This window comes from Falco cherrug, chromosome 9 (assembly GCF_023634085.1).
Source record: "Falco cherrug isolate bFalChe1 chromosome 9, bFalChe1.pri, whole genome shotgun sequence".
Classification (NCBI taxonomy): domain Eukaryota; kingdom Metazoa; phylum Chordata; class Aves; order Falconiformes; family Falconidae; genus Falco; species Falco cherrug.
Window position 1 is genome coordinate 54,791,986 of NC_073705.1, and position 15,232 is coordinate 54,807,217.

The window sequence follows — 15,232 nt, forward strand, 5'->3', positions numbered from 1 at the left end:
AATTTTTATCACATGCATACTCTGCCGTATATGATGACCTCTTATGTGAAAGCGAAAGCAAATGTAATAATTGGCCGACTTAAATTAGAGACAAAATGACTAAGCAAGTGAGACAGTCTATCAAGCTTGATTACTCTAAATTGAAATTCATTTTATTCAGTTAATTGCTACTTTGCCTCTCTCTCTTATGTGTAAGTGATTATTCTAATTTGTATTTTTTAATTGAATTATTTCCATCTCCTTTAAATGATCTTTATTGCAGGTATTTGTCTAGAATACATGAAGAATTGCTATTCTCAGACATAATTTTGTGAGCAGTTAAATTTAACATGATTTTAAAATTAGATATCTATCCCTTAAGTTCTCTTGCTATTCCCGAAGCGGTCAGAAGCAAAGCTTGTCTGTATGTGTACAACAAAACTCAGCAGGGAGTGTGCTGTAGACAATCCCATAAAATACATTTTTATGATAAAATTAAACTTTTAATCGCGGGTTCTTTTCTAACTTGCCTCTGAGGAATGGCTGTGCAGCAGACAGTGTGGCTGAATTTCAAGGGATGTTTCCCAGGCAGGGAGGTCCCAGCCTGAGTTTCTTGCTGCTTGCGTGAACGCACTGAATGCATGCGCAAACATCTCAGCAAATGTCTAAAGTCCTTTTTTTTTTTTCCTTTTTTCTTTTTTTCCCCCTGGATTTTAGGACATTCTAGGTCTTTGAGGCAGAATTACAGGGATTCAAAACAAGAAAAGGGAAAGATAGCAGATATATTATTTTTTTTTCTAAAGCTCCTAAATTTTAAAGCAGGACAAATCATGGGACTTTTACCAAACTTCTGGAAATTTGGTTTGGGTCTTAATGTCTAACTCCCAATAACAAATGGCTATTGAATGGTTGCCCTGAACAGGAGTGATGCTGGCCAGCTGTTCCCAGCAGATGCCCCGTGGAGTGGTGGGGCACCAGGTGGGACACGCTCAGCCGCTGAGCAGAGTGTGAGACCCCAGGGTCCCGCTGCTCCGCGGGCTTCGATGCCGACTGCGCATTGTGGGGGCAGCAGGGGGGAGCCTGGCCATTCCGTCAGCCGGGACCACCGGGACTCGGCGCTAACCTCTGCCTTTATTCCGTTTTCTTGAAGCCAGGTGTCTTGAATTAATCTTTACCAGTTACGTTCTGTTCCTTTGGAACAGAAAGGAGCACGTTAATTCTAGTTATTTTGTAAAACCGTAAATTCAAATAAAAAAATAATTTTCTTTGAAATGCTGCAGTAATGTTTTCATACCTGCCTTATGACATAACGGTGCAATAAAGTCCTAACCGAAAACGAAGGCATGCAAGAGCTAGTCCAGTTGAGCTGTAACTGGGAGCTGCCTGGCGTGCCGCGGTGGCACAGCAGAGGTGCAGTGGGGATGCCAGAGCTTCGGGAAGGAGAAAGCAGCCGCAGTCGGCCTGGCTGGAGATGAGAGCTGCTCCCGGTCCCGGCGATGCCGCAGTGTCGGCTTCCCAGCTCCAGGTAGGGAGGGAACCCTCCAGCCAGCTGGAGAAAACAGACACTGGGGCTTAGGACTTAAGACCTACTGCGTTTGTGGGTGAAAAGCAGGAAGAGCAAAAGGAGAAAAAGCAGGGCAAGGAGAGAGGGTGGCTTTCCCCCCCTTCCCTTTTCAGAGTGAGTTTGTTATTTTTTTCTTTTTAAGCTATCCGTTTTTTGGGTTGACACTTGCTGTTAGTGTGGCAAACATCCCAGGTGCCAACACATTTGTCAGCCTGCCGTGACAGTGTTTTCATGTCTCTCATTTTTAATTATATTATTTGAATTGATGGTGCTTATGCTTTGGAATATGATATTTTTAGCACTAAAAATCTGGGGCACGACCTGAGCTGCTTGATATTAAAGCCTGGGGGGAAAATCCAAAACACAACCATCTTCTGTGTTAGATGAGATGTCTCATGGGTTTATTCCTGATTTAGGAGGATGCAGGGAATGGCTACCCCTTTAACCCGCTCTGAAGTAGTTGGTGCATCAGACCCCTTGAAAAAAGTCACACAGCTGTAGCAGTGCCATAAAGCATGACGGGGGGGGTGGGGTGGGGGTGGGGGTGGGGTGGGGAAGAAAAATAAAAAAAAAAAAAAAAAAAAAAGAAAAGAGATTAGTGTATTTTCTAAAAATCCAGGTTTTATTCTTGAGCTGTCCAGTCAGAGGAGGATTCAGTTCTGTGGCCAAAATAGAAATTAAGCATGTGTAGTAATACGGTAATCCCTGAAAATAATGCTGTTTTCTTACGTTTTGGGGAGCTGGGATCCCCCGTGGCACCCCCTTGAGCTGTGCAAGGAGCGGTGGCAGGGATCCCCACGCTGGGAAGAGCTGTACAGGGGCTTCGCGTGGTGCCCTGATTTCTGAGCCCATCCTTACTGGATTGCATTTAGGTATCTGTTGCTCTGCCTCCTTGGCAGGATTTCAGTTAGCTGCGTGATTTTACAGTAATGTGGTGGTTTTCTGGGTGTTTGTTGGGTCTTTTTTTTGTTGGTGTCAAGTTCTCTGCTGGACACGGAAGCATTTCTCTGTAACGGTGAAGACTTTAAAACTGTGATTATAACGGGAATCTCTGGCAACATTTTAAAGCTTCAGATAATCAGAACTAGCTAAGAATCCTTCACTACAAAAAAATATTAGTCCATGGAGTTAAAGCTTAAGCGCCTGAGCCGCTTACCCATGCATATCCAGGAAATAAAGGCTGGAGGTAGTAGAATATAAGTAGATAAAAATGCCTTGTATCCTCATACGGTTACAAAAGCAGTTCCTATTTCTTTTTTCAGGCAGGGCAGCTGATACCTTACAGCCAAGTTGTGATAAGGGCAGTGAATGTCTCTGCCTGGATCTTTTCCTTTCCGATTTTATCAATATGGGGCTTGATTTGCAGTATACAGTTGTCGGTTCTTGTTCAGGAGTGCTTTTCGGGAGAGCAGAGAGCTCTCTCTGGAGGGTTGTTTTGGTGTGTGGTGTGGGGTTTTTTTGTGGGTTTGGTTTGTGTTTTTTTTAACAGGCTGTATCATGATATACCTTCTTGAGGATGGAAAAAGCTGCTGTATCTATGCCGGTGTTGGGGGTGGTGGTGGTACAAAAGATTTTATCACTGCGGTCCCATATGAGAAGTACATAAATATACATATGCAGTAAAGCTTTAGTGTTTTTATGTTATTACAACTTGCTCACCTCCCTATCCACCTCAGTCTGAAGAGGAGTACCTACTACTTGGCTGTATGCAGTGCTTGGCTGCGTAAAGCGCAGTCTCTTGCGTTTGCCTCCATGCTGCAGCACCTAAATTTAGTTTAAGTTTTAACCCTTCTTTCTTTGGCAAGCAGAAATGCAAAGTGCTTTGGACAAAAATGAGATCTTAGAATTTGCATCACCTTTGTAGACGTGTTTATTTCTGATAAATTGTGGGGCATCAGATCTGAGGTTATACTTCATCACATTCGAAAGGACAGATACAAGAGTCTGGCATGGTATTTGTATCTGTAAAACCCTCCTAACAGTAATTTTGGGAGAAACATTGATGTTCCTTACACCTTCCAGTGTTTTGGAAGCCTGCCAGCAACTTTAGGTTTCTTTGTTTTTGTGTGTTGTGGTTTGTTTGGTTGTTGTTTGTTTGTTGTTTTTTTTTTAAAGAAAGCAAAGAGCTGGATGTATTTTCAAAGGGAGCCAGCCGGCGCTGTGCTGCACTGTGGAACCCATCACAAATGAGCTGCCGTAACCGCTGGCACTGGTGACCGGAGGGCAGTGGATGTAGCCAGCCTGTGCTGAGGGTGTAAGGCAGCACAGTCCAAGCACAGCATTCAGCGCCTCGGTCCTGCCAGCCGTTTCCCTATCGATTCCACTTTTATTCTGGCTTTATTCCAGATTTCCAAATCCTCCTCCTTCCTTTCCCCTCCCTACAGTTTACATAAACTGCTGCTGCGTGTTTTCAGTTTCCAGCATATATTATAATTTGTTACATTCTGGAAGGTTGTATATAATGCTACAGAAAGTGTAGGCAATGTAAATACAGTTTGTAGCAAGCTCTTACACTTAATCTAATCCCAAGAATGGCTAGTTCATGGTTAACCTGGCTGTTGACTGAGTGTGTTAGTCTAAGACATCTAGTCTGCTTGAATTATAAACAGTAATGAAAAAAACCCCAGAAACTGAATGAGTAAATCTGTCAGGTGGAAGCTGGGCTGGGACACACACACACATTTAAAAAAAATAAAGTTTGATGCTAATAATACATTTTATTATTCTCCACTCATGTTAGAGAAGATATTCAGCTAGGTCCTTTGAGCTTCAACACTAAGAAGGGAAGCAAGAATAAAAAAAGTGTGTGCTCCCGTGTGGAGAAAAAAAAAAGTTTCTATTTTTTTTTCTCAAAAAATGTTTTGCCTTTTTCCTTTCATGTTTAGGTTTTTTTTTTTCCTTACCCCTGTATTCACATAACACTTGGAAGAATTTGAAACAGCAAACTGAAACAACAGAAAAAAAAAAAAAAAAGAAAAATAGAGGCAATGGACAGAAAACATCCTGCAATCCCTGCTGTAAGGGGTTACCTTGCTAATCTGCCTGTGCTCTGGAGCGCTTTCAGCAGGCAGAAGGGCTTCAAGAGCAGTGGAAAAGGAAACAAATAACGAACTGTAATATCAGAGGAGGTTACTTGGTGCCCTTCCTCGGAGGGTCTGTGTGCTCCCCGAGCAGCGCAGGCTCCGGAGCCCCCTGCTGACATCCCTTCCAAGCCCGAGAGAATTCATTTTTTGGTCTGTTTCTTTTTTCTTTTTTTTTTTTTTTTTTTCTAATAAAGAATACCAGGTGTGTGCTGAGTTTGAATTTAGTCCTAGGTGTAGCGCAGAGGCTGGGAATAAGGTTCACTTCCGAGTAACTCACAGAAAGTAATGAAAAGGTGGTGTGAAAGTTGTTGTTACGTAAGTTTTTTATACATTCAAGCTTATCTAGAGATTATTTCTGGAGGATTATCCCGTTTTACATTGAAAGGAAGGATTTTCTAATGGTTATTCTTATGACTTCCAAGTTCCTGGATATTTTTGCCTGTTGTCAGACGGTACTCTATAATATCCTGTGGAAATTGTAATAATACGTATGTCATACTGAAACATCAGGGAGCTTTGTTGTGCAGTATTGTACTGGTTACAGTTTTAGCCGTGGCTGTAGAGCCACCATCTGGATGTGTTCTGCCATTTGCAAAATACAGAAAGTTAAGTTTGTGTGTTATGCCAAAGAAAATACATTTAAATCACACAAGAGTGGCTAATGGCTGCGATGGCAGCCTCTTATAAATAATACGTTCATTAGGGACTGGATGAATGTACAGTAAATTAATAACAACATACATTTTTTCCACATGAACCTCGGTTTATAGGAGCTAGAGTATTTCTAGACCAGCTCATTTATCTACCACTATTAATTTCCTTATAGTCTTCAAAGCAGCAGCAGCACATCCTCATGGCATGTTTTCTCTGACCTTCTCTACACTGGAAATTATTTTCTGTCTCGTCTCACGAAACCTGAAAGACTCTGTGTTTGGTAAGGCTTTGGTGAAATGCTTTATAGCTCACAGTCGCAGCTGTGGCACACGTTCTCCAGAAGAACGTGTCTATGAAGCATCATATATATGTCTATAGGAAATCAAGGTGGGATAAGGAAACTCTGAAAAGCTCTTGTTGCAGGTACTTTAAACTTTATGGTTCTTGACCGGTCGGCTTGGTGCTACAAGCTTTTCCTCTTTGTTTTGGTCTCCAGGCATCTGCGATGCCAGAATAGGGCGTCAGTGACACAAAAGGGGGGAGTATTGGTCCAGCAGAGGAATGTCACCCAGAGCCTTCGGGCAGGGCCTGGCCACGCTGGGCGTCGGGGCAGTGTCCCCTCCCTGCAGCCCACGCTGCTCCACGTTACAGAAGGCCTAACACATGCAATTCTGGCAGGAACCGCTAAAAATAGGTGATTTTTGCATTTACTATGAAGATTTGCATTTATTCTTAAGATTGCAGCTGCTGGTACTTCAGTTTTCTTCTTACCTATGGAAATGACTTCCAGGCTCCTTGCTTCCGTGCCCTCAGCTGCTGTGTTCTGCTGATGTAGGGTAGCTTTTCTGGCCTGATTTCTGTTGTCTTTGAACGATGGCTGAGTGTTATCTTCCCGTTCTTGGATTTAAAACTTTTTCAATGAATTCGTAGTGTGCAGAACTGCTATTTTGCTTTTCCTTCTGCATCAAAACCAAAGGTTAAGTGATGAGGCAATGGGAGAGGATAAAACAAGTTTTATGCTTGTAAGTATAGCACTGTATACTTACATATATATATGTATAACATTGTATACAAGTACAAAGTAAACCTTGCTTTTTATTTTAGCTTTGTTATGACGTGAGGAAAAAATGCAATAGTAACCTGACCTGAAAAATTTATCTTTTGCTTTCATTTTCTTTTAGGTCCAGGATGGAACATTCCTGCTCGCTCCCGCTGCTCTGTGCTAGCTTTCTGTTTGTGCAAGCTTTACCACCCAATGGAACTGAATTGCCAAAACCACCAACAACAACAAGTAAGGACATCACTTAATTTGCAGGGATGGGAGTGGGTGTGGAAAAAAGGGACTTTTGTGAGGTCCCCCTGGTGCTATATGGATATGTTTCCGTGACTTTGACCCCACTGATGTGCTTGTAATCTTGCCAGATGACTCTGTATTTGACCTCCATATGGCTGGTGCTCTACACTTTACTTCCAGTTTCCCACGTACGGGAAATCACAGGATAGCGTTGGGAAAGGTGGAGAAGCTCAGAATGTCGTCTCCTGCCTGGGCTGCAAGCTCTCCGTGCCCCAGGAGCTGTCAGTGTGGATCTCTTAACATAATGGGACCTGGACACGGATAATATGAAAAAAAATATTATCTGTTAGATAACAGGATGAACATACTTAAACAACATGAGGAACGATGGCCTTTATATGCTTGCTGTTTCCTAACGATACAAGCTGTCTAAGGCAAGACTTGAGGGGAAGGATAATAGTGCAGGTGTTCTGCATAAGATTAGGTCAGGTGAAAAATAAAAAAGCCTTTTTCAAAGACCTGAGAGCAATCTTCTACCCACTGGTCCACCACAGCATCTTTTATTCATCCTCATTTCTGTTTTCAGAATTTCTTCCGCTTGCTTCAAGTTCTCCTACAACTACATCCTAACACCTTACAGTCCTGGAGAGGGGCTTGTTCAAGTCAAATAAGGGTTTGTTGGGGTTTTTTTAATTAAGATACTGACTCTGCTATTATGTCCTGTAATGGGATGGTGTATTTTACTTGCACCTTGTCCTTCGTAAACCTAGGCAGCTATCTTCAGACCCCCCATGCTGGTGAGCAGCGTTTGCCAGGCAGTGGTCCGCTGTGTAAGTGCTGGCAGTGCGTGACACTGTGCTCGCCTCAGAGGGGGATTTCCAAAGGGATAGCTGCTCTGTGGACTTGATTGAAGGGAAATAAAGCTGATGATGTTCCATATAATCAGTGTGGTGCAATCTTGATAAGCTTTCAGGTGACTGCTGTTGACACCCAGTCTTTACAGGAGGGTGTTCTTGTGGGTGAGTCTGTTGGTTGGTTGGTTTGTTCTTAATCTGCCTGTGAGCTTTACACCTGTATGGAAGGAGAGCCGAGTGAGAATGATGTGCCAGGCATAGCTGATGGCCATTTTGAATGTTCTGGTCCTTAGTTGTAGTAAGTTAGCTGTAAGGGGTTTGCTTTCACCGAGATGTGTGGCTGGAGCACAGTGGAGGGGCGCTGATCCCGGCTGTGCCTGGGCAGCAGCAGACCTCCACCAGGGAAGCGGAGGGTTAGGGGAGCAAGGGGCTCTGCCGTTAGCAGTGACAGTCTTAGTGCTGTTTTGCTTAGGGGTTTCCACATAAATAAATCGCTAGTATAAATAAAAATTTAGCTAAGTGTAAAATTACTAATAAATGCCTCTGCGAAATATTGTTGAGTAGTTGTCAGTGCCCTGCTTCTTCTCTGACACCTGGAGCAGTAGAAGAACAAGTTACTAATATTGGTCTGAATATGTGAGAATATAGGAATTGGGAAAGGGAAGTAACCTATCATTTGTATCACTTCCCAGAATTTTAATAAAATTAGTCAAAAGGGAGTTTTTCCACAGGTGCAGTTTATTGTCAAAGCTTAATTCAAAATCATATTGAATTTAAGTATGAAAATATGGATAAGAATTATCTTATCATCTGTGTTTTAATTAAAATTTTGTTCCAGTGATATGATTAGATTCAGAAATGATTAGTACGACTTAATTGTTTTTTCCTAAATATCAAAGCCTTAATTGTTTTGCAGTGAGAAGCGAAGAAGAATTTTGTCTGGTAGATAAGTACACGCACATGTATATTGCTGTTCCAATATAACAGGATTGTGTTATTCATTTGGTAGCCATTGAACTAATACAAAAGAAATATTTTATTTTTTTTTGATTGAAGTGTCAAGAAAACTCTGTTTAAAAGAATATGGAAAGAACTGAAGGATACTAAAAAGAAATCCAGCTTTCCTTTTGCATGCTAATTTGATGAATGATACAAAAAGATAAGATGCTTCTGATTCTGAAAGGAATAGCTGTAATTTGTTGCATGTTATCATTTTAGCTTAATTCAACAAATGTTTTAAAATTTAAAATGCTGCTTTTATTCTTATTTGAAACCTGGATACCTGGTGTGTGTGGCTCAATTTTTCAGTACTAATGCCGTTTTACTTCCTATAAGAGTACCGTGAAATCGCTACCATGAAAATTCGCTTTCATAAAATCAGAATATTCTGAGTTTATTGCACTGCTGTTTACTGGAGAAATTGGACAGCCATTTACTCAAAGTATCCAACTGTATTAAATAAATATAAACCAGTATTTATTTATTTGGATTTTCATAAAGAAATGTATATTTCAAGTAGATAAAACTTTATGCTATCAAATATGTGTGACAGACTGTTTGTACATGATACTGTCAGTGTAGTTCCTGGTTACTCAAATATTAATTATTTCTTCGGTATTAATCATAGTCAGGCTTCTTTTACTGCCTCTTGTATTTTTACTTGTTACATAGTTTAAATGTGAAAGCAGCCTGGGAGTCGTAGTAGTAAAGCTTTTAAGTCCTTTTCAAATGTTTAATTTCCTTTAGTGTTTACTCCATGAATATTTCATGGGTTTCATACCTATATTTACAATTTCTTTCTGGTAACAATGTATTAACATGCAGCGGTAATGAATTTATAACTGAAGCAATGTATAGAAAGAATGAAACCTTGCTGTACGATAGCCAGGGCGCGACCCAGAGGGGGGGGCTTTCACGCTAGACTCGTGGTGGTGCTTTCCTGGAGAAAATGAGGCGTCCGCAGAAAAATGAGTTTTGAAGCAGGAATCTGGCTCATTTTACTTCGTATTTAAAGGCCAAAGGGATGCTTTGTCGGCAGAGTGTCAATTTCAGGAATTAGTTTGAAAAGCAGAACTTCAGAAATAAGTGGGTTTGGGCTGGGGGTTGGCCTGGATGAAGGTTCCTTCCAACCCCACCTGCTCCGCGGTTCCTGGCTGTGGTGGCAGGCGGGGCTGTGCTCTGCGGCAGGCGGCTCCAGGGTGGCAAATGCAGGCACGGGTCTTGCATTTGCTGCTGCTTGCCTGCTGCTGTGTGGATACTGCTGGCTGTGGATACTGGTTTGTCTTCCCTACCTGTCTTTTCCCCTTGTCTTTATTATTTTTTTTTGATTGGGTTTGTTTTTCATACATATCAAACCTATCTCCTGGTTATCAGCTGCATATCTGCTTGTTCTCCGCAGTCGAAGCACGGCGAGGAACAGCAATTCTCTGCAGGGCTGGGGTTTTCTTTCCCAAGAACTGCATGAGGGGGCTCGGTCTGCATGATGGCCACCCGTGCCAACCAGGATTTCTGTTGCCCAGTCATCACAGCACAAGTTCAGCCAGACCTCAAGGAGACAGGGTGGATAGATGAAAACTGAGAAAGGAGGAGAGTTCTCCTTTTATAATCAGAGAATCATGGGCTGCTTTGGGCTGGAAGGGACCTCAAAGCCCACCCAGTCCCACCCCGTGCCCCGGGCAGGGCCCCCTCCCCTCAGCCCAGGCTGCTCCCAGCCCCATCCAGCCTGGCCTTGAGCACTGCCAGGGATGGGGCACCCACAACTTCTGAGTAAACTTTTCAGTTTATGAAAGTTTATAGGTTTTCAGCATATAGAAAGCACATACTGATATGCAAGAGGCTTAATTATAATAAATCAATCACTGCTAAATCTGAACAGAAAGTTCAGCGAAATGAAGGTAATCACCAGAAGTTTTTAAAGCAATAAAATCTAATGTAAAAGCTCTGCTCCTCACCCAATCCAGATGTTTAAAATATGCCTCTGTGCACAAAAAGTACTAAGGACCACCCGAAATATGTCACTTGAGTGTGTATTCACCTCTGCATGAGTCTGAACGGTGACATGAGGACAGCCTGTGCCAGACGCGCGTCTGTGCTGTGAGTAGCATCCCCGTGCCCCAGCAAGGTGGTCCACAAAAGGGTTTCTGTCTCGGGGCTGTGCGTGCTTTGGTGAGCTCTGCTGCTCTGTGCAGTTGTTCTCAGTGAATTTTGAGAGTTACCTGCTCTGTGGGGCATGTGAGGAGCATTGAAAGACTACAATAAAAACTAAAGATGCTTTGTTGCGCTTTGACACGTGAACCGGTGAAGGAGCAATATGGAAGATACTCAGCACTCTCATGCATGATAGATTATCCAGTCTGAAGTATCCCCTAAATCAGCGTGGGAGGTCTTGCAGGGCCACCAGGCAAGCTGGCTGCAGAAGCTGATGCAAGCTGGACTGAGCTCTTCAGCAGCGACATGTCTAAGAGCTCCTGTATCCCGCATGTTGGGGATGTGTTTACTTTGGTAGATGTTATATGCAAGTACCAACATTGTGGTAAACTGGGAAGCATCGGGTTTTGTGCCTGCAGGTGACAAAACACCTCTATTATAATTTGACCAAAATTTTATTAATAATCCTGTATTTTATAATGTGGCACTATTTAAGATTGTGTGCAGTGGGTTTGCCATGGGACAGATGTCTGTGTCAAGACATTGTGACAGACACTCTTCGTGTGAAATAGATGTCAGAGGAGGTCAGGGTCCGTTGCAGGGTTGGATGTCTGAAACAACAGTTTTGACCCAAAACAGAGGTGCAAAAAGCCCAAAAGCCCCTGTGGTGGGAGGTTGAGCACTGTTCAAAGGACGTTTATGTGTCTGTTGAAGGCACAGCAGAGATGAAGCATGCACCCAGAAAGAAAACCACTTGACATCTAACCCAAGTAATGGGTGAGAGCAGTTTAGTTTTAGTTTTGGAGAGGTAGAGGATTAACTTATCTGTTCTTTGAAAAGAAGTTCAGACTTGTGAATAATTAAAGCCTGTTGTTGTGGGATTTCTCCTGTGCTCGGATAAACGATATCTGTTCTGGTTTTTATCAGTCACCAAGATAATTTCAGGCACCTGACTTGCTGTCTAGGGCAAACCATGCACCTTGCCTTGTCAGCTTGTTTTTGTGAAGGGAGGAAAAAAGTGGTTTAATCACATTTTTATTTATGGGCTATTTTACTGTTCAGGCCCTACTTGCAAAGGAACCCATCCAGGGATGAAGAAATTCAGTGTTTGGGAGAGTGTGGAGGGAGGATTGCGAGGCAGTTACTGATGTGCCTGCACTGCTGGTAGTTCCCTTTTTTTCTTGTGGGTGGTTCTGGTTTTGACACATACGGAAAATGGGAACATCATAACCCTGAAGGAAATCGTGATACGTTTCCAGGAAGAGCCATTCAGATGGCTGGGCCGGCAGCACCGGGAATGGAGCTGGGAAGAACCTGTGAGTCAGCCTTGGTGGGTATCAGGGGAAGCACGAGGGGTTGCCACCATCCTCCTGGTGATAATCCTCCTCTTGTCAACATGAAAGTCACTATTTCATTGTATGTCTTAAAAAAACCACCCTCAGGATGATCTTTTTTGTGTGGCCACAAACAGAAAGCCCTGTGCTTTTGGACGGCAGCTCTCTTCGTGCTGGAGCAGAGGAAAATTTTCCCTGGCGGTGGCTGCAGTAGAGATCTGCTGTAGAGGGCATCTGCCTCTTCTGTGTGCCTTTCCTCAGATGTTTCGGTTGCCAATTTTTGAAGCCACACCGATTGAAAAAAAAAATTAGGTCTGTCCTTTAGGCTCCCATCAAGATCCCACTTAATACATAGAAAAGTTGTGTTGGCCAAAGATCTTGCAGCCTCTGAGTCTACAATGGCCTAAGCCTGGTTGTAACTTTCTCACAATTTTTGGGCTGCATTTAAAAAAAATATTGATGCAGATAATGAAGAAAAGATATGCAATAACTGGAACATTTTAAAACCACACCGTGCCTTACACACAGGCTCTGCAGAGATGAAGCCATCGATATGCCACTGCAAGGCTTTGAAAATAGACGTGCCCATGTACAAGCAAGAAGGGACTCTGTGGGTTTTGACCTAAATTCCTTGTGAAATGGTAGGAGGAGAGGTGAGATCCTGATGCAGAGAATTGCATCAGTCATTGCAGGGGTGCTGTGTCCTTAACGAAAGAAATATAGACAGTAGTCTGACAGGAGGTTGAACTTCCCTTCTGGGTTGGATTGAGGCGTTCTGTGTTTGTCTGGAAACCAGTTTTCCAAAGACACCACAAAAACATGGTGTGAAGTACATCAGTTCTTCTGAAAGGAAGAGACGGGTGATTTTTGAAGGAAATTTTAAATCCCTCGTGACTCAAAACTTGTTTTTCCCCCTTTGTGTCACAGGTCTTGACACAGCCAATGATGAGAACTAACACAAACCCCCTAAATCCTGGAGGATGCAGAGATACAGATTCTGAAATTTCTAAGCTTCTGAAGTGGCTCATTTTTGCCTCTGAGGGGCAAAAGTAGATTTTTATTTTTTTCTCTTTGTTTCTTTGTCAGACCTTGGTTTCTACGCTGAGCACAGGATTGTTAAGCACCACACCAACATTGCTAAGCTGTTCTGGTGCTGCGCGTTCACCCGGACACTCCTTCCAAGAGAGATTCTTCTGTAAACGTGTCAAGTGGTGGTTTCTGATTACAGCTTCATCATGCCTGTCACTTTTACATACCACTTAAATGTCAAGTTTCATACATTTTATGGCCTTCCCTTCCTTTGTACTATTATGTTGACTTGAGATCCCTTCTTTCCTTGTATGCCCCTGGTGCACCTGTGCCTCTGAAGGAAGATTTTCTGTGCCCTAATACCCTGTTTGAGCATCCAGACAGTTTCCAGCTGCTCACAAGATACAAATCAACACTCAGATGGTTTCGCAGCAATCAGTTTTGGACAGTCAATTTATGCATAGAGCTCTTTTCTGTAATATTGCAGGCATTATATACTTCTATATATTTACTGTACTGTTATGCTTTCATGATATTTTATGTCGAGGCTTGTGGCAAGATCTCTTCAAAAAGCCTTTGCTGCAAGTAAACACAGAGTTTAGGGAGGTGAGAATGCAAGAGGTGTTAGCAGAGTCACTGCTGCAGTTCTCGGAAACCGCTGTAGGAATGGTGAAGAACTCATTAAAAGTGTGTAAATCTATTTTAAAAAGAAAAGAAAAAAAAAAACCACCACACCACCAGCAACAAAAATTGTCTTAATTTCGGAATTGTGTACGTTGCTAAGATTTATGAACAGTGCAGATGAGGGAGGCTGAGGAAGGCTGGTGTAATGATGGAGAAACTGGGGGTCCAGACCCCCAGGGAACCATCCAGGCAGATGCCCTAAGCATGGGCTGCTGCCATGGGGGCTCCCTTGGCTGTAACTGGGGGAAGATCAATCTCTTCCCTGTGCTGTGGCGCCAGGTGTGGAGGCCTCATCCTTCCCACTCCGCAAGGTCTCCACCACTGCTGTTACACTGACTTGGAGTTACTTGTCCAGTTGGAAAGAAAAACAGGTAGCACGGTTTTGTTTTGCTTGCTGAAGGGTAAGGCTGAGAGTGTTGCTTTCTTAAATGAACCATGGTGGGTTTTTAATGATTTTAATGTGGTATATATTGAACAAATGTAAAGTTTCACATACATAAAACCACTATTAACAGAAGAATGAGACTCGCAATTTATGCTAGATATAACAAAGAAGTATTTTTTAATCTCCATTGTGATTTGTTAAGGCTTCTCTTTCCTACTTTTTCTTATATATAATATATTCTATAGCATCTTATAAATAATGTAACATACATATATATAAGACAACATGTAATATAAGCTGTAGAAGACACTGCGATTTGCGCAGTCCCCTCCTGGCTTCCCCCTCCATCATGCTCAGCGCGTGCTTTGCAGGGTGGTGCAGCCAGCAGCAGTGTTTGTGCCTGCTCAGTGAGATGTGTGTGAAACACACTGTACCTCTGGGGTCACCAAATCCGTGCCGAGGGCAGAGGGGGCCATTCCTGGGTCATGCCCGCTAGCTGAGAAACAGCGGACGCGCATAAGGGTGCTGTGGCAGACCTTTGGAATGGGCTTTGAATTTAGCTTACTACCTTGTACCCACTAAACCTGCTCTAACTACAAGTAAATTCGTTGCTGAATCAGTCATTCCAAAAAGCATCCTTGATACGCTCAGTAGCAGCTAACATGGTTCTGCTTTTGAAGGGGGCAGGGGGAAAGAAAAAGAAAACAACTGAACTTCCAGTTTCAGCTTTGCATGTATTTAGTAATTTGTGATGCTTTTAGTAAGTACGAGGAGATTATTGTGGAGAACCACAGAGTTTTGATACACCAAGCAGAGTTTCTATAGCAGATTAGACAATCCGTGTCTGTAATGTTTCACGTTTGTTGTGTTCAATCCACGTAGACTCTACAGAGGAGAACAATTTACACAAGGACCTACTGACTTCGATGCTGATTCTGCTCCTGGTCTTCATCATTTTCATTCTGTTGGCTGGCTATTTTTTCAGGTAGGTCTGTGTGGAGCTCTGTATGCAGAACTAGCTCAGTTTTGTTTCGATATGATCTAACAAGGAAATGAAATGCGTACTTATGGTGAGGCGGGAGACTCCGTCACAGCGTAGTGGAGGGTGCTGTGGCGGTGGTGGCTCTCTTCACCGTGAAGATGAACAGAAAGAGTTTCTCCAGAATTACATGGTTGGTAAAGACTGATTTGGGAACATGGTTGTTACCTTTCAACATAGTTCCTC

The 15,232-nt window shown here is 42.8% G+C and overlaps 1 protein-coding gene across 6 annotated transcripts in view; it reads left to right on the forward strand.

The window, feature by feature from the left end:
* The window catches only part of PTPRE (protein tyrosine phosphatase receptor type E), a 109,149-nt gene that overhangs the window by 61,533 nt on the left and 32,384 nt on the right, over positions 1–15,232 (forward strand). For 4 of the 6 annotated variants that reach the window (XM_055719962.1, XM_055719966.1, XM_055719964.1 and 1 more), the window contains exons 2-3: positions 6,462–6,571; positions 14,890–14,992. In XM_055719962.1, the coding sequence (XP_055575937.1) occupies positions 6,462–6,571; positions 14,890–14,992 (213 nt within the window). Of the gene's footprint in view, positions 1–6,461; positions 6,572–14,164; positions 14,768–14,889; positions 14,993–15,050; positions 15,180–15,232 lie in introns of those variants that run through there. The other 2 variants (XM_055719965.1, XM_005439227.4) reach the window with 2 other exon arrangements.